The 19,471-nt window shown below is 43.6% G+C and overlaps 2 protein-coding genes across 6 annotated transcripts in view; one reads left to right on the top strand and one right to left on the bottom strand.

Annotated features, from left to right (window-relative positions):
- Positions 1–1,748: 1,748 nt before the first annotated feature.
- ncln (nicalin) lies at positions 1,749–15,853 on the top strand. Of its 5 annotated transcripts, none has more exons than XM_005930932.3 (15): positions 1,749–2,050; positions 2,654–2,844; positions 4,165–4,309; positions 4,396–4,490; positions 8,082–8,162; positions 8,336–8,439; positions 11,090–11,178; positions 11,349–11,488; positions 11,589–11,815; positions 12,371–12,458; positions 12,547–12,585; positions 12,767–12,930; positions 13,052–13,105; positions 13,293–13,371; positions 14,477–15,853. In XM_005930932.3, the coding sequence occupies exons 1-15, from the start codon at positions 1,876–1,878 to the stop codon at positions 14,537–14,539; spliced, it is 1,734 nt and encodes a 577-aa protein (XP_005930994.1). In that variant the 5' UTR covers positions 1,749–1,875; the 3' UTR covers positions 14,540–15,853. The 5 variants fall into 5 exon arrangements, with proteins under 5 accessions (XP_005930994.1, XP_005930995.1, XP_005930996.1 ...); XM_005930933.3 differs by having other exon boundaries at positions 12,770–12,930; XM_005930934.3 differs by having other exon boundaries at positions 11,589–11,767.
- A 6-nt stretch (positions 15,854–15,859) lies between these two features.
- Positions 15,860–19,471, bottom strand: part of cers1 (ceramide synthase 1) — a 32,131-nt gene continuing 28,519 nt past the window's right edge. The window contains exon 7 of the mRNA XM_005930931.3: positions 15,860–19,197. Within this exon, the coding sequence (XP_005930993.1) occupies positions 19,155–19,197 (43 nt within the window). The 3' untranslated portion in view covers positions 15,860–19,154. The remainder of the gene's footprint in view (positions 19,198–19,471) is intronic.

The following is a 19,471-nucleotide window of genomic DNA, read 5'->3' on the forward strand; positions in this document are numbered from 1 at the left end:
TGCAAAGAGAAACAATACACGACCAAATCAGGCGTCACTCTGAGGGAAATCAGGGGGAGGGTAATTATTAGCAGTCTGTAAGATCCTGTGAACAGCAGGTTGTTAATGAATTAAATAAATGTATTATACCTTCCTGTGAAGTAACAAAAAAAAGCTTGCTAAAATATTTATTTCATTTACATGTTTTTCTTTTTTTTGGGGGGGGGGGGTCCTCAGAGGAAATCTTCTGGTTTTCCATAAAACTGGACAAAAACTCCAATAATGTAGGCCTCACTATAATTATACACATCTGAGCTTGTTTGTAGGCATGAACACCTCAGGAGAAATAGTTGAAATACTCAAATTAGTCATAAATGGCAAATGGCCTGTATTTATATAGCGCTTTACTTAGTCCCTAAGGACCCCAAAGCGCTTCACACTACATTCAGTGGTCCACCCATCCACACACACATTCACACACTGGTGATGGCAGCTACATTGTAGCCACAGCTGCCCTGTGGCGCACTGACAGAGGCGAAAAGTCATACAAAATCTATACAATGAATTTCCAGTCAAATTTGACTTACAGTTCAGTGCAAAATTCTTGAGCTACCCCATATTTCTTAATACTTTGGTAGAAAAATGGGAAAAAGCTGCAGAAATGTATTTCTTATTGCTTGCGTATACTAAAATACAGTATATAAGGCTTCTTGAAGGTAATTCAAAGCGCTTCTTTGGATGTTGGCTGCCTTTAGTTCTGTTCTCTGTCAAGATGATCCCAGACTTTGGGTTCATTACTCCGTAAGTTCTGTGACCACGGACATGGACATCAGTGGCTCAGGAAGTAGCACTGGTCCTCTAAAAGGTCAGTGATTTGATTCTCCAGTCTGCATATCAAAGGATGGGAAATCATTTTAATATATCAAACATAAATAAATTATAACCCTGTGTTGCTTCCATCTGAGTATGTGTGCGAATGTTAGCCTTTGTATGAATGTGTGTGAATGGGTGAATGAGGCTTGTAGTAAAAAATGCTTCGAGTGCTCAGTTCACAGGTCCATTTACCATTTCTGACGGGGCTTCAGTGAAGAGTGTCAAATGAATGAGCAGATGCATCATTCAGGTCCTGTATCAGGTCTTGGTTGGATTTCTTTTTTCCATTTCAAAGACATGACTTTCATTTCTTCTGCAAATAGTTTTTAGGCCCACTCCTTCTTTTCTTCTCCATTTGTACAGTTTTCATGGCTGTTTTTTTAAGGAAACACTGCACACAATGCTGAGGTATGCCAAGTTGTCAGCTAAAAGGTCTTTGGGAATGACTTTGTTGATACAAAAACACAATTTTATGTCAGTCAAACTGTCTTTGGCCTTTTTTGTGGATTCAACGAAAGAAATGGAAACAAATGATTTGAAGTGCTTAAAGATACAATTTAAAGTCTTTGCTAAGTTTTGTGTTATGTGTAGACACAACACTGATTCTCGAGTTAGTGCTTTTGTATGTTCAGTATGATCACGCAGGGATTCTTCTGGTTTCCATGGTGCATAGCGCCATCTGGTGGCAGTAAATAATTTACAGTTCTTCCGTTATGGTTGTCCTACACGATCCCTGAAAGACCCATAATTTAACTCAGTTTAAAATAAGAAATTATCGATTGACTATTGTAAATAAAAAATAACATGTCTCGTATTGTTTACTGGGCACTTTAGCAAATCGGTTTAATGAAAAAACAAAAAACAGCGGCGTCAGACTCGTCGGTTTCCCGTCCAGAGGTCGTCCAACTGCCCGCCTGATCAGAAGTGGCTTCGGTTGCGGTTGGCTGGCTGTCAGTCTGTGGGAGCGGTGACAGCTCAACGGGTCGTTTTATCTTTAGCTTTGTGCCCAATACAGTCGCCACAATGTTTGAGGAAGCCAGCGAGGTGTTCGATAACATGTTTAAATCTTCGTTTCCCCTCACCTTCATCGTCTTCATCCCGGCGGTGCTGATCCTGGTGTCTCCGCTCCCGGCCGAGGCGTCGCACGAGTTCACGGTGTACCGCATGCAGCAGTACGACCTACAGGGACAGCCGTACGGTAAGGTGGCTGCTTCTTTAGCCTGCTTGTCACAAAAAAGCAGACGTCCCTGCGTGAAGTTGGTGAGACTGGGCTCAGTGTCCGACACCAGTTAGCCTTGCTGTCATACACAGTAAGCGCCCGATTTCCTGAAGCGGAGTTTCAATGACAACAGGCTGCTAATGTAGCTTAGCATAAGCTAGCTCATTTCCCCATGGCCCAAGCAGGAGCCAGGCTCCTTTAAATAATGCAACCAGAGCTCAGAGCTGAAGACGTATCCTCATTTAGTACGTTTAATGATTTTAACTTAAATGTGAGAGGCGCAAAACCCTGGCAGGCCGTTGCTCCTCAAATTGATAACTAGCTGGATGAGTGAATGACCTGTAGGGCTGTATAACATGTACACTGAAGAGTGACTGAGGAGATGAAGGGTGTCTTAAAGGGATTCCTCTGTCTAGTATCTGTGGCAGAAATAAGTAAATAGCAGCTGTCAGCCTTGACAAATAGTTCACCACTCCAAGGTCTGTGCCAAGCAGCTTTTTTCACCCTCAGCATCCCTGTGTTGAAAGATTAGTTTCAGGTCTCACTCAGTGCTGCTCCAAACCTTGTGTCTTGTGTCCTCAGGTACCAGGAATGCCATCCTGAACACGGAGGCCCGTACTGTGGAGGCAGAGGTGCTAAGTCGTCGCTGTGTAATCATGCGGCTGGCGGACTTCTCCTATGACAAGTACCAGAAAGCCCTGCGCCAGTCAGCGGGGGCTGTGGTCATCATCCTGCCAAGGAACATGTCTGCTATGCCGCAAGACATAGTGCAGGTAGCGTGCCAGTCTGTAACACCACAATCCACTATCGCATGCTTCTTCATTTTCAGTTCAGTGCTGTGTTGGTTTCCACGGTGGGTTTAGTATATAGTGAAGTCAGAGTTTATTTCTATAGCACATTTTAAACAAGTTGACCCAATTGCTCCACAGGTTATGCAAAATATACACTCTGCATGAGGTTCAGCGCACGTTCCTTTGACTGTTTCCAGGTTGATTGTTCTTTCATATTAAAGGTACTGTGTTAGGTTTGAATCCAGTCAAGGCCACACGATCAGACTTCAAAGGCTGAAGTTTTGGGATTGCGTTTGCACCGTAGCACCTTTTGGCCCTTTTTAATTTAGTGAAGCTGGTTTTGCTGGCCAGAGTGCTTTTGTTTCAATCAGGGCAGGTCGCAGTCACATTTATGACAAGCCCGTCTGATTTGTATATTATTGGCTTATTTTAGTAACTCTGGTGTTTGCTTTTACATAATCGTCGGCCATTTTTTAAATGAAAATTCACTAAAGCAAAGAGAAATATATAAGCCTACCCTGTCCTAATAAAAGCTCTGCTACCATTGAGTGAGTCATCACTGATTTCGTTAGTGTGCGCTATAATTTATTGCATTACAACTGCAGGTAAGCTACTTTGTGCACACAGCTTTAGTTTATATTTATAATTTGCAGAAGATATGACCAAGTAAGGCATCAGGTCTTGAGAGAAAAATGTGCTCTTGGTTGTATTAAGACATTTCAGAATGTGTGGCTTACACGTTTACATCGCAGGAAGGCACAAATGCAGACACACCCAGTGTTGACATTTTTTTATGCATAGTATATTTTTTCCCTTTCTGCTGCTAATAGTCTGCACAGAGATAAAACTAAAGCATAATTTTACAGCAGTAAGTGCCATGCTCGAGGGCACCTCAGTTGTGATAGGAACAGGAAGGCAGTTGTTTTTTTGACAGCACCACCTCTTTGAGCTGTTTTTGACGGGTTTCTTTGCACCATATAAGCCTGAGCGTGTGCTGTGTTCCTGTGTTCATGCTCTACATCTTGTGACTAATTAAACCTCCCACTTCACGCGTGGGAATCTTCTGGAAAAGGAGGGACGTATAGTAGTAGTAGGCATTTGATGTGTTATGTTAAACTAATTAACATGTCTGGTGAATTGTTATCTGCACAGATTTTTGTTACACAGCTCTGTAAATGTGTAAAGCAGTTTGCTGCTTCCGCCCATCATTTGTTCTTCTTGGCGCTGGCAGAGATGAAGCGGTTGAGTCACATTTCCTTCCCTTTTATTAACTCTGCTGTCCTCGACCGTGTCTCCCGGTAGCAGTTCATGGAGTTGGAGCCTGAGATGTTGGCTACTGAGACCATCGTCCCTGTCTACTTCGCCATGGAGGATGACGAGCTGCTGTCTATCTACACACAGACCCTGACCTCCTCATCCTCACAGGGCTCCTTATCAGCAGCCGAAGGTAGAGAACCTGCTGATGATCTGCACTGTGTATGATTTTAAACGTCACGTTTTAGATTTTTATAATGTTTTTTGTGCTTTCTCTAGTCCTGCTGCATACGGCCACAGCCAACGGCTTTCAGATGGTGACCAGTGGAGCTCAGAGCAAAGCCGTCAGTGACTGGGCCATCACCAGTTTAGAGGTGAGCCACATTACAAACTGATTGGATGTTCATTTATCTTTTCTGATTTCATCCGTGTGTTGTTTCTTGCCAGACTTTGGCGGTGGATAATGCTCCTGCTTTACAGCCATATGTTAACCATACTTACCTCTGTAACAACTGATCCATGAGATAATTGCCAGAGTGTTTACTGCGCCTTATGACAAATAAAAAAAGGAGACATTAGATATCAGTTATATGCATTTTAACTTGCTTTATGTTTTAGTTTGTTGCTCACAGTTAGTTTATATAAAAATATATATTTGGGGAGGTTGGGGTTTAAAAAAGTCACGTTGATGTAGAAGTCTAAAAAGCTCATGTAGCAGATATGACACCATTACTAGAGGTGGGAACATCCCATAATACACTATTATTTTTTATATTTTGTTATGCCGAATATTGCAATAACACATATGTGAGTTATCAGCTTTTTTCAACTGCAAACGATGTGCTTAAAGGTAAACTTTATCAATAACTTTTATCTTACTGGATAAAACAAATAACTCAAAAATTATTTATGCAAAATGAGATCATCGAGCACACAAACGCTGTCATTAAATCCGCCCATAACTGAAATCAGTTTGCGATCGAATACGGTCATTCGATTTGTTTCTGATCATCACAAAGACAGAAATGCAGAAAGTTTCCAGATTCATGTTTAACTGTTACATTTGCACCCAGCAACGTTCCTCTGTGGTGCATGAGGTGGGTCCTCTTGTTCTTGTGTTTTAATTCATAAAATATTTAATGTCCCCTGTGTAAATACAATATTGCCACACAAAATACTGCAATGCTATGCTGTATCGTGTTTTTCCCCCCCCACCTCTAATATTTAGATTGCAGGGACCTCCAGTGTAAGATTACAGTTTCCATGTCTGCTACGTGTGTGTTACTTCCAGTAACACTTCCACCACATGGTCAGTTGTCATTGTTGTCGTTGCTGTTGTATCTTAGTCACTATTGTAAACTCTGTGTAGGATACCTGCATGTTCATGTCAGGTAGATGTAAAGTATTAGGTGGCTCCACAGTGTCGCCGTTTACACGCTTGTTTGACAAATGTCGCTCCCGGGAGAAGAGACGGATCCCTTTGGCAGTCCTTTGTGAATAAGGAAAAGTAGCTTCATGTATGTTAGAATATTACAGCCTTTTTGGAAGATATTTATTTTGTCCACAGCCAAAGCAGTACGGTGGTTACGACTATGTTTTACATAATGAAGGGTCACAGTTTTGTTTGGATCGTTTCTCTGAGAGCTTTTGAAGGCGTTTTCCTCCTACGGTGAACACGAGGAAAATCAACTGAGTGAAATGAAACGCGGTTTAATTTACTCATTAGGAACATGGTGCTCGATTCTCCTCATTGGTCTCTTAAATGTTGCCAAGGCGAGTTATGTTAATTAGTATTTTTGTTTTCATAAAAAACACTAATACATAACAAAAACCTATTCAGAGGATTTTCTCTCTGCTTTGAGGTGGAACCTGCTGCTGCCTGAAGCTCTGACTGTTGGTTTAGTGTTTTGTGCGACTTCTGAATATGTGGGTGGGCTTAAACTCCTGAACGAGAAACAGTCGAGCAGGTCAAAAGCTGTGGATTTACTCAGCAGGGATTACTCTGACTCAGTGTTTCTGGATGGGAAGTAATTCAAAGAGTTCTTACAATAAACTGCAGTTTTAAACTGCTTGGTGCTGTTTGACTTTAGGTACTTGTGTGTAGGGCTGTGGATATGACCAAAACCTCATCTCCCGATATCAGACATCTATCGTCCGATAACCATATAAATCACAAACATGTAACATTTTCTGTAAATTCTGTGAATCTCGGGCAGCTCGACTTGCGTGAAGTGTTTCCAGCTGCGCGTCGTGTAGCTGGAGTTTTAACCGATGCTGAAACGATACATTTTAGACATAAGTTGTAACGGCGCCGTTTTCTTTGTGAGTATTTATCACACGGCTGCTGCGGGGAGAAGCCTGTTCTAACGTTTGAGTCTAAGGTTTATTTTTTAGCACCTGGCGGCTCTTTTTTGCTTCTCATCTGTAAATAATCTGCTCTTTCATGTGATTCAGTTTATTTTGAAAAGTCTCAACAGGATCTTGAGCTTTATTGTGAAAGGTTTATGTGGAACATAAACAAGTGGACACACGATGCTGTTACCGTCGTTGTTGCTAATGACAACGCATAAAAACAGGCGCTTGTCCGTCCGTAGTGTGGTTTTATTAAATATAAGAGAGAACTTTAAGAAATGAATATAAACACTACAGTGACATCAGAACCATGAACAAATATTGCTGTAAACAGTTTATTTTGCGACACCACGAAACAAACGATAGCGTAAAATGAAACGACAGACGTTTTTATATCGTCATCAGATATATATGGTTATATCGAACAGCCCTACTCCTGTGTAAATAGGTGATGATGAAGAAGAATAACTGTAACACTGCTAAAAACTGCTAAAACACATGATCATATCTTTTACTCTCAGCACATTAATCTGCCAAAATAGACTGAACGCAATGAACAAAGTCATAATTGATTTTGACTGTTGGCATAAATAAATATTCTAATAAAAACAGTTTGATTAAAGGCTGCGTGTGTTTTAGTCATTACATTTTTTTCTGGTTCTGCCAGAGGTTTCTTCCTGTTTTTCCTGCCCACTGTTGCCAGGTGTTGGCGCATAAGTGGTCATGTGATTGCTGGACTGTTGTTGAGAATCAATACTCTCTAAATTAATAAAATATTTATAAAATGATAAAATAAATACGTATAAATAAAATTGAATTGTTTTCTTTTAAACATGTAAATATAAATAAAAGAATACAGAACAAAAAACATAAATGAATGAATAGCAATTCATGTTATTTAAAATTTACACGCTCAAAATGAATCTGAAGGCTTTGTCATCTGTCCTGCACAGTTCACAAGAATCTCTCCTCCTCCGAGAGTGGTCGTCAGATTTTAATGAAACAACAAGATTAGTTTGTCCTTGACTCTTAGTCTGTAAAGTCGGGAAACTGATGGGAGCAAGACTTTACATTAGAGTAACCTTTGAACTGTATCAGACGAGCGCGTTGATGTTGTGATGTCCAAATGGACAGAAGCTGTGTTTGCCTGAGAGTTTCATGGACTCTCAGTACCACAAACTCACCCCTTTGTTAAAAGAAAGAAAAATATTAGTTGATGTTTATGATCTTGAACAGAATGACTGCAGTTAGTGTGTACTCATATTTAATGAAACCTCTGTAGGGGATGCTTATCTCTGAACTCGCTTTACTCTAATTGGAGATAATTTATGTGAATTTCAGGAGCACATGTCACTCCATCCTCTGCTCTCTTTTAATAAATGTAGGCGCGGCCCTGCTGGTGAAAGGTGAAGATTAGAGCTGATGCAGCCTTTAAGTACATTATATTGACTAAAAACAGTCATTTTGAGCTTTGTGTTAAAAAAGCGCTTCAGTCTGACTGCAGAGGATCAGCAGATTAGCAGAAGAGTGGAATTAACCGAACACAGTGGGATTGTTTTCTGTTCCTCTTTTAGTCTCAGCGTGATATAACGGCTGAATCTGTTTGCTCACAGGGCCGTCTGGCTGGAGTTGGAGGAGAGGACCTCCCCACCATCGTGGTGGTGGCTCATTACGACTCCTTTGGTGTTGCTCCGGTATGCTTCTTTTTTCCTAACTCGGTCATCACTGACAACTTGGACACAGTCAGGGGGTTTGTCAGTAAATATCTCCAGGATTTGCTGAAGTAGGAGAGGTTATATTTGTGGAGAGCTGGTCAAAAAAGAGAAAATAGGGCAGCAAAGTAATCAGCCTGTGCTCTGTTGTGTAGTGGCTGTCATACGGAGCAGACTCAAACGGCAGTGGAGTGTCCATGTTACTGGAACTGGCCCGACTCTTCTCCAAACTCTACACCTACAAGAGGACGCACGCTGCGTGAGTAACAACGATCACGTTACGATTCTTTCTGATCATTTGTGCCTCAGGTAGCACCGTGGTGCGATGTCTTTAAGCTAGACGTCGCGCTGAAGGTCTGTTCTGCCCCTGCGTTCACAAACGCATGAACTCGAGTGACATTCGTAATCCATACGGTTTAATATGATGTCAGCTATAACAGCTTCCGCTCTTCTGGGAAAGCTTTCCACGGGGTTTAAGAGTTTTGTCAAGAATCCCTCAAACTGTTCTTTCAGAAGCATTTTTGTGAGGTCAGACACTGATGTTGGCTCCGCTCTAATTCATCCTAAAGGTGTTCTGTCGGGTTGAGGTCAGGTCCACGCTCGCTCATCCGTGTCTTTGTGCACTGGTGTGCAGTCATGTTGGAACAGGAAGGGGTCGTCCCCGAACTGTTTCCACAAAGTTGGGAGCATGAAATGGTCCAAAATATGCTGAAGCATTAAGAATTCCTTTCACAGGAACTTCTCACGCGAGCCCTTTTCCCTTTTCCCACTCCAGAGAACAAGTGTCCGCTGCTCCAGAGTCCAGCGGTGCTTTGCTTCACGCCAACACTTTGCATTGTGCTTGGTGATGATTGTAAGATGATTGAGCTGCGTCACTTCTGTCTGCCGTTTATTTACTTTGTGGCAAAATGTCGAGGAAAAGTGCCGAGTTTTATCTGGAGCATGTACCACTGATATTAATCTTTAATAACTGTCAAAACTGAGAGGAAACCAAAACCACTGCTGTACAATGCTCTCCGCCGTCTTAGTTGAATTGGTCACATGACTGCACCAAATGACTAAAATGCTTTTGAAAGCCTCCGTTTACGCTGTCCACACCGCGACGCGTAACCGGCGCTTTCCAATTTATCCACTTTGAAGAGCGTTTTCAAAAAACGCCGTCTCAGTGTGGCTGGAAGGCCAAAACGGAGAGAAGAAGACGGGTTTTCAAACAAAAACATGTCAGTGTGGACGTCTGCGCTCTATGATTGTCGTTCCAAATCACTTCTGCTTCACTTCAGCTGTCTCGGTGCAACGCTGGAGTTCACTGAGATCCTGAGAGCAACTCCTCCTTTCACACGTTTGTAGGAGCGGTCTGCACGACTTTATACACCTGTGGCCATGAAAGTGATGTGAACGCCTGAGTTCAGTGACTTGGATGGGTCAGTGAATACATCTGCAGCAAAGTGTACATGAGAACATGTGTACATCAGTAGTTCACGTGAACATAAGCCAGAGTCTGTTTGTTACGTCTGTCTCATTTGTTATGGTCAGGCTGCTTCTTGAGGACTGTATTGAATTATCTTTGCACTCGGCTGAGATAACGAGCACATCTGACCGTGTTAAACACTCAGAGTGGTCACTAATATCCTGATATGGTGTGTCTGAAAGTACTTAACAGCAGAGGAAGTGAAAGAAATCACTTGTTAAAGACTGTGAAAGTGGACTTTACCATAAGTGCAGCGTTGGCACTGCTGTAGGCCTTATATAAGATGGATGTAGTAAGTGATGGCATCCGTCAATGGTTTTTAATTGGAGCTGAACTGAAGCCTAGAGATTGGCTTCATCATCATTTTTTCCCTGCTGGAGCCAAGTGCGATCAAATATGGGAAGCTGTGTTATTACACAACAACCAAATCAAAACGGTGTGACTGCAGGGCTGCGCTTAGCTCCAGCTAAACTCCATCAGATGCTTATTTACAGTAAAAGAGATGTGCTGAGCATCTCACTTCAGCTGATTGGGTAATGCCTCCTCAAAGTAATTTACACAAACACAGTATAGATTTGAATTTAAGGACCCTCCTGACATCACTGTAGTCAGTCCAAGCCACATATACTGTCAGTCTAATTTTATTCCTATTTATGGGTATTAAGGAAACGAGGGTGACACATGACTGGTAATCTGTGTTTTATTGAAAATCTGTGAATTTCTCTGTTATTTTGACCATTTGTTGAACGACCACAAGCACTCAGGAGATTTAGATTTGATCGATTGTTATTTCTATAGCCCCGAATCACAACGACAGCTGCCTCACGGCGCTTCATAACAATCGATTTACCCACTCTGAACAATCACTCGGCAACAATGGAAAAGAAACAGGAAGAAACCTTCGGCACAGGCTCAGGGAGGGACGTTCAGACATGCAGTGGAGGAGAGATTGATTTAGTTTGCTCGTTGTTATTTGTGCTTCTTCCACTTTAGCCTCAATTTCAAGTTGTGGTCGTTGCACTTTAGATAAAACTCGTTGGACATTTGCGTCATTTTAGAAAAACCTTGTTTTTTATTTTCCGTAGGCGCCATAATTACAGGCTGCCTCATTTAAACACCACATGCTGTCTGAGTGTTGCTGACCATGTGTTTACAACCACAGTGATGGCTGCTTCCAGCCGGATAAGACGCCATGTCTCAAAGCTTAAAAGTGTGCTTAGAAGGCACCGCCCACACCATCACATCACCACCAATCACACAAAGCAGGGCAGATCCATTCTTTCATGTCACATCAGCTTGAAGCATTTTGGACATTCCCCTCTGGGCTCCCATCTCTGATTGGATTGATTTGTTGCCATGTGATTGGCTGTTTAGATGTTTGCAGTGAGTGCATATACCAATATTGCAGAAACCTCTCATGTGTGAATCGTGCTGTGTTCAGGTACAACCTGCTGTTCTTTCTGTCCGGCGGAGGAAAGTTTAACTACCAGGGCACCAAACGCTGGCTGGAGGACAATTTAGACCACACAGGTATCGTTCAGCAGTCTCACACAAACCCTGCAGCATTCATGCATCCATAATCCACATTTCAACATCAAGTTAATAAAAACACATTTTATAATTATTGAATGTAGTTTGTAGTATTTTAGTAGTGATGTGTTTAAAAGCTGGTTACATCTGTTGTCTCTTCTTCCCGTCAGACTCCAGTCTGCTGCAGGATAACGTAGCCTTTGTGTTGTGTCTGGATACTTTGGGGAACGGAGACTCTCTGCACCTCCATGTGTCCAAACCTCCCAAAGAGGGAACCCCTCAGTATTCCCTGCTGAAAGAGCTGGAGGCGGTAAGAAGTCGCAGACTCGATGAGTCTTGGAGCAGCTTAGACGGATCACCTTTCTTCTTACACCCAAAGCAGAGGTTACATTCTTCTGTCTTCCTCCCAGGTGGTTGCGAGTCAGTATCCAGAGGTCAAGTTCTCCATGGTCCACAAGAAAATCAACCTGGCTGACGACATGCTGGCGTGGGAGCACGAACGTTTTGGGATCCGCCGCCTGCCCGCCTTCACTCTGTCCCACCTGCCCTCGCACCGGCTGGCTCAGCGCTCCAGCATCATGGACGTGCGGTCAGTGTCCCCCTCCTCTCGCCACGGAGCGGGAGAGCCCCCTGCTGGGTGGGTCCATTACTGCAGTTTCTTGAATCACCAAAAAATAGTGTTTCCATTCCAGCTGCCGGTCATGAGCTGTGGTCAGATTCTTGTTTTGTTGATGTTTTTGCTCAGGAAGGTTGTGACTGAAATGGTCGTTCTGATGAGATGGTCATGTTCTTTAAACTGCCGTTAACATTGATGCACCGTCTACATAACCTGTATTTCTTTTTTGTTTTTATTTGATGATATTTTCCACCAAGATTCAGGAAAATCTTAGCAAAGGCATCATCTAGATGGTCTTTTTTTACTCTGCAGACAGGCAGGACTTTTCCATGCTGTCAATAATGTTTATGATGTTTAATCTAAACGAGGTTGTAAGGAGTCAGGAGAGTCGTTTCCTCTCCTGTAGCCGTCGATTTGTCTTTTCTCTGTGAGCGAGCGTCTTCTCAGACTTCCTACGTCTCAGCCTGTCTGTGTGTGAAAACAGACGCTCTGTGATCAGCTCCCTGGTTTCTGCTCTTCGCCTCGGACGACTTCCTGTCGTCTAACTGTCTGCAAACTCGTATTTGTGTCTTACAGGCCTCACGTAGATGTGAAGAAGCTCAGCAGGAACACCAAGCTGGTAGCAGAGGCTCTGGCGAGGGTCGTCTACAACCTCACAGAAAAGGTCTAAACAGCAATTTTTAAAAAGGTTTAAACCGATGAAGATTGTAGACACTGTGATGCTAATGTGACCTGTTTCTTTAAACTTAAAGGCAGCACCTGGAGACCTGCAGATTTTCACTGAGCAGATGGTACGTCATCATCCGAGTCGCACGCCTCCCTGGAACCTGATTTTATTTTCCTAAAACATACAGAGTGCAGCAGATAACTTGATTTTTAGTTCTGAATCTGGATTCGTTACATCTTCAGTCTCTCAGCGATCACAGGTGTTGAGCTCACGTGTCTTTTGTAATATGGTCGGTCTCCTACCAGCAGGTGCAGGACGAGCAGCTGTCAGCCGTGGTGGACTGGCTCACGGCGCAGCCCAGAGCTGCTCAGCTGGTGGACAAAGACAGCACTGTGGTGTCCACCCTGGAGTATCACCTGGGACGCTACCTCAAGGATGTCAAAAGACACTACGTCAAAGCTGACAAGAGGTAAAAAAAAAAGGAAAAAATCCACACCTGCAGCGATGGGAGGGAGCTTTATTTGATGTATTTCGTAGGTTTTGATCTGTTTCCTCGTCAGCATGTCAGCTCTTCGTTCTCTCCTCTTCAGGGATCCAGAGTTTGTGTTTTATGACCAGCTGAAGCAGACGATGAATGCTTACAGGTACGGCTTCAGGGAGCTGGTTTTCTCTGCACAGAGGGGCTTTAAGGCTCCTCGTACCTCTGCAGCTCACAGCTGTGATGTCATAATTATCTTGAAACTTTGTTGCATATGAGATCAAATTCATAAATAAAACATGATGTAGTAACGCTCTCTGCCCCATGTTAAACTTTTCTTTTTCCTCACTCAGAGTGAAGCCCGCTATCTTTGACCTGCTGCTGGCTGTCTGCATCGCAGCCTACCTGGGGATGGTGTATTTGGCTATCCAGGTAAGTGTCACTTTATTCATGATGGCATCTTTTCGACTCATTAGGGGACACTTAACTCTCACATCAGATCCAGGGAACCAAATACTCCAGTCGGGTAATTCACTGAGCACAAAATGATGTAACGAACATCAGCGGAGACGAAAATTAAATTAACCATAAGGGCTTGATTTGATTCACAGTCACAGTTTAGAATCACAGGCTGAATCAGGATGTTGCTGTTTGCACTCCTGACAGTCTGGAGATGAGACGGCGAACGCGTTCAGATTCGGATCACTGCTGTGGTGTTGTTTGGTGGATTTGAACACAGTGTTGCATAATGTCCTAAAACGACTGCGTGGGCCCGTCAGTGTCTTTGTCATCCAGGACCTGCAGAGACGCTCTGGGCGCTGTACCCACGTGAGGCCCAACAGCTGGTCTTTCATCCTGGTACCCAGCGGGTTACAAATATGCTCCCCCAGTTATACTGGATTGTGTTGCAGGTGGAATAGAGTTCACCACAGCAGAGACTTTCACATCTCTCACATTTACTCTGTGTGAACGGCTGGTGAAGAAAAGGGCGTCCTCCTGTGGCCCCGTCCAGCTCCTCTCATGTTCCCTGGTGTCTCCTCCACACTCTGAGGATCTCTGTTAATTTTCTGTCAAGGCCTCTTTTTGTATAGGACACACCATCTTATTCTTTCGCCTTTTTAAAAGCAAACACTAACAGTGTTAACAAAGAGATCAGGCCTAGATGAACAGATTTATTGCACTTCTCAACAATGCAGCGCCATCTGGTGGCAGACTGTTGCATAACCTTCAGAATACAACAACTTAGCGGCTTTAAGCATCAATTAAAATGGAAAACAATTAGTCTGGTACCGACTACAAGAGCAGCTAGATTAGCCCCAAGGCCAACTTCAGAATACCCTAACCCAGCGGTCTCCAACCTTTTTTGCGCCACGTACCGGTCCGAGGCCCGGGGGTTGGGGACCGCTGCCCTAACCCACACCTCACCAGGTGTAGTCAGTCGGGCAGTACCTGAAGACGAGTCCACTGCGGAGCTGCAGAGGTCTGCAGAGTGTGTTGGGCTCGTGAGACTAACCCTGTTTCTTTTGTCTCTTTGCAGAACTTTGGAGTCCTGTACAGTGTTGTCCGCAGAATCACTCAACCCAAGGCCAAGGCCCACTAAGGCGTGCAGCAGCGTTTACTGCCCCGGACCCTACTGTACCCTTTTTCCTCAAATTCAATAAACTCTAGCCAATAAGACACTGAGGCTGGACCGAGCTGCTGTTGTCACGATGGTTTCCAAACCAGCAGAATCACTTCCGTTTCCTTCGTCCCTAATGCACAAACAATGATGTCAGATCCTGTCTTGCTGCCAACTTTGACCCGTTTGGTCTCATGGACCAGAATAATCAGGAATCATTTCAGTCTCCACAGATGTCTCTGTCATTCATTCAGCGTGGTCGCTCATGTTGTTTTTAACCTCTAATGATGGGGGTTAATGTCACAGGTCGTGATGAGATTGGTTGAGATGTCACGTGGCTGCACCGATCGCTCCCCGTCCCTCTTCTCGGCGTACTTCACGAGCCAAACGTCGTGACGTCACGTGTTGTCTCAGGCAGCTAGAGGGAGAAGCTGAGCGCACAGTTTATCCCAGAATTTCCTTTTGTCAGGAGGGCTGATCACCAGGGAGTCTCACTACATATAACGCTCGCACGATCAGCCGCTGACGGTTCGCTGTGTCTGAAATCGTCTAGTGTTGTGTCGAGAGCGACTGGAGCGTTTCCTTTGAGTGAAACCCTCAAACACGAGTACTGTTTACAGACATGACGTCGATCTGTCTAAATGAAATGTGAAGTAGTCTTTAGATCGTATCTCCATGCCTTTAATACAAACCCCGTCACATCATTAATGTAGTTGTGCAGTGATAGTTTTCACTTTGGCGTTTCTGTTTGCTTTTCGTGCCATTTGTTCGTTTCCTGTGACGTGTCGTCTTTGTCTGATTTGCCTTTTTTTTAAATCTCCAAACTGATTTAGAGAAACGGTCACGCTGGTGGCACCAGCTGCTCGGAGAGCTTGTTTCAAAATGTCACATGGAGCCATGTTTTGTTTTTCTTCCTTATCTAATCAATAAAATGAGCCCCTCCCCTTTCACCCCTTTTCTAATCAGTAGATGGGACCTTTTGCTGACTTGCAAAAATATGATTTGACCAAATCAGATATTTTTAAATCCTTGCCCTCGTCTTTGCTTTGGGTGAAAAGTGTTAATTTGCTTTTTAAAAAAATGTATTTTCTCTGTTACCACATGACCTGTGACCCCTCCCCCTCCCAATCAGCAGACCCGTGGAGGGGGAATTGACTGTGTGGTAAATATGAGTTATAATTTATTAAATGGCTTTGTTTTTGTTTCGTGCACTGAATCTGCTTCATCTGCAACACTTGATCTTTGCAATGAAAGTGAAAACGGTTGTGATTAAAAATAAATGACACATGAAAAACACTCAAATCGTTCTTTACCCACATGTTTTATTTCATGAGAAAAAAGAAACGATAACATTGGCTGAATGGTATTAAAATCGTATTACAAAAAAGCAAGTATGAGGTTTGTTTTTATCAAGTAGTCGTGTTTCAGAAAGTGGCCAGATTCAGTTCAACCTCGGGGGTCATTTGTGCATCTTTGTGCATCAAGGGTCCAAAACAAGTTAAAACACATTTGAAATTAAGAGATTTAATTATTCATCCTTCAGTTGCTAAATCCACCTTTTAATTTTGATCTACTGATGAACAATAAAAATAATATTAATAAATTACAGTGCAATGCGTAAAAATACCTGCAGGGCTTTTTCTGGCCCTGTCGCTCTGTTAGCGCTCCTCTTTGCTCCCACAGACACTCGCCTCATCAGCTCGGGTGGAAATTTTGGCACAATCAAATCATGACAAAGCTTTGGGTCAAAAACTTTGAGGCAGTCTCTGAAAGTTTGTTTCTGCCACTGAATTTCTTATTTCATCTTTTTGCAATTGAAATTTTGATTAACTCTACCTGCCTTTGTTTTTCAGTGGTGGAAAAAAAGCTTCCATGTTGACCAGAAACAATCTGAACGCCATTTCTGTTGTTTGTTTATTGGGCGAGGACGAAGCTGAGGTGCCGAGATCAACGTGTAATAATCCGCTTACTGCAGCCTCTTAAATAAGGTGACTTCTCAAAGATGCCGTTACACCGATGAGTCTGTGGAAAGTTCCCTTTGTGTCGTCACTCCCTAAAACATTTTTAGTAACTGCGAACCAGCCAACATACCTGAACAACAAAAACACCTGATTGGACCTCATCAGTAAGGTCGCCCTGTCAGTTATGAAGCTTTGGCGACTGTATGCATACAGGGACCAAATACATCCTCATTTTACTTTCCAACACCTGCAACAGGAGGTCTTGTGAGTCCTTCATTCATTCATCATCACTCCCCTAAACATAAGGGAGTGGGGGTGATGAGGTGAGAGCGCACAGCGGGCTCTGCTGCTAACGTCTCGGTCCTGTTTATGCACTTTAACATCGCGCCCCGATGTTCTTAGTGTGCGCTGATGGGGAGTGATGAGGTCAAGTTCACACGACCTCAGCTATAAGCCAGTGTTGACAGGATGGTTTTAGTCAACTCTGAGCCGGGGGTGGGCGATGTGGGTGAAATCTGTCATAATGATCATTTTTAATATTCATAATTTGTACTTGCTGATTAAAAACACAATGAGGTTCTGAAGGGCAGTAACCAGGGTGGAAGCAGTTAGCACATTGGCTAGTGTTACGCATAACCATGCTGCCCACCCCACGAACAGTTACTTGTACAGACATCAGCGCAGTTGTACGACACGGTGGGAGAGGCGTTTCTGAGAGCGCCACGTCAGGCTTTAGGGGGCGAGTCACACCCGATCCAGGACGTGGATTTTTGAGGGTTTACTGCAGACTTCATTCTGAGCTCATCGGCAAACTACGGATAGTCTCGCCTCACAGCAACATGTCGGATCAACCGTGTCACCTACAGTACAGATGTGTCACCACTACAGTAAAACGAGTGCAAGCCAGCATTCAGATTAAATGGAAGAGGTCGGAGACTAGATCCAGATGTTTGCCACGTAGATGGACAAGCCCCCCGCCCCCGGTCCCTGAAAATATCCGACCTGGGCTGTCAGATCACGATCAGCGACACATCTGAAATACAAACTGCTCTCTCTCAGGAAAAATAACAGCAGCAAATTAAAATAAATCAATGCAGATAATCTGCACCAACAGATACTAAGGAAAAGGAAATAAGTTAGCTCTAACCCCCCCCCCAAACACGATGCGAGCAGCGTGGAAGACACACAAAGCAAAGCGGATCGTCTCGTAGGGACAGACGACATCTGCAGCCTGCTCCAGCAGCACAAGCATGCTGTTCATCCAAACAAGCGCTTGAATTTGATCGAGAAGGTGGAGAAACTGAAATATCCCTTATTTTCTACAGCGGCCGTTCCCACTAAAGTGCGAGCTGGAAACCAGCGAGGGAAAACCGAGGGAACAGTTCCCTTTCACTCGAGTTCAAGTTATTAATATGCTCAAATTAGAAATCATAGAAAAATCTTCCCTTGGGCTGGGGGAAACGTTTCTGGGATATTTGTGTTCGGTGGCCTCGCTGCGCCAAAAACACAGAAAACAAACAGATCGCTTTTAGGACGAGTTAGTAAAAACTTCATGATTACACAGCTGTAGGATGTTTCGTGATCATTCCATAGCAGTTCCAAAATCATTCCGATGTCATGCATTTCTGAATTCCATAATCTGCGCATACATAACGTTTTGTTTTTCATCGTTCAGTCTTTCCATGATTATTATTGGCTCCTTTTTTTAGCCGCCACCACCTGAAATCTTTTGATTCTGAAACCCAGTCAATCAAGTCCAGCTATTTGCTGTCATTAAACCAGCTTGTACGCCTTCATGTCAGCGACAGATGCTCTGCGACACACACACACACACACACACACACACACACACACACACACACACGAGAACAAATAATTTAAAAAACAAAGCAAATAAACTTTCCGTACAGGAATGACAGGTGGATATTCCTAATGCCTGCGATGGTCAGTACAAGAGAAACAAAAGATTAAAAAACATCCACTTTACACACACACACACAGCCTGGTTTTTTGAAATCAAGCTAATTGAAAGCAGGCAGCCAGAGCTGCCTGGTCCCAGCCACCGACTTGTGCGATGATATGAAAATCAATACATGTGGTGAAGCGGCCATAAGGCCAGGCAGCCTTTCTCACACCACCGTGCCATGTTTGTTTTTTGCCCTTCCTCCTCATATCATAGGTCAGAGAGGACGGGCGGAGGTGTAAGACGGAGGAAGCGATTCATTAGGAATTACTAAATATCTAAATGTCTACAGAACCATTTACTGGCCAAAACCTTTCCTCGCCTGGGCGCTGCGGTGCTGTGCAGGGTGCACAACTGTACGCGACAATCACAGTCCAGCTCTCATTCAAACTGCTCGTTTCTACTGAATCTGTCAAATGTAAAGTTAACAAGAGTAAGACAAAAAGTCGGCTGAAATAACATTCACAGTGCTCCAATTAAACCAATCTGGAAACAAAATGACAGCGATGATTTGAAATGTTCTAAAAACAAATACAGAGAGTAAAAAGTCATCAGACTCGATGTTTCCCTTTCAAGATGCTCTTCCTTTAAAACATGCTCCACGCTGAAGGAGGGCGTCTTTGTCTTGCATGTACCAGCAGCCTAGTGCCAGGTGGTGGCGACGGAGGGCCTGTTATAAATGCTTCTCCTTTGTGATCCCGTTCTGCACGTGTTTCCTGGAAAGAAAGCCAGATGGGAGAGAAAGGAGTGAGAATCCTGAGGTGATCAGCAGAAGTGAGACATCAGCAGACACGGGGCATATCAGAAGTGTTCAAGGCCAGGCAGATAAGGACCAAACAGCACGTCCGGGGCTTTCTTACACGAACTCATTTGCCTTTGGGACAGGAGCGCACATCTGATAACTCAGCCTACCTGAGTTAGTATTCAAAATGAGGCTAGTTTTAGACACAGCACAGCAGGGATGCACATGGCAGCCCCTCAGATAACGAC

This window comes from Haplochromis burtoni, unplaced genomic scaffold (assembly GCF_018398535.1).
Source record: "Haplochromis burtoni strain Fernald_Lab_line unplaced genomic scaffold, NCSU_Asbu1 Contig_133, whole genome shotgun sequence".
Lineage (NCBI taxonomy): Eukaryota > Metazoa > Chordata > Actinopteri > Cichliformes > Cichlidae > Haplochromis > Haplochromis burtoni.

Bases quoted from the DNA above. Each gene is read 5' to 3' on its own strand.
- ncln (XM_005930932.3), top strand. From the start codon at position 1,876: ATGTTTGAGGAAGCCAGCGAGGTGTTCGATAACATGTTTAAATCTTCG. The intron at 11,179-11,348 runs GTATCGTTCAGC...TCTTCCCGTCAG, and splicing joins GGACAATTTAGACCACACAG to ACTCCAGTCTGCTGCAGGAT. The intron at 13,372-14,476 runs GTAAGTGTCACT...GTCTCTTTGCAG, and splicing joins TGGTGTATTTGGCTATCCAG to AACTTTGGAGTCCTGTACAG.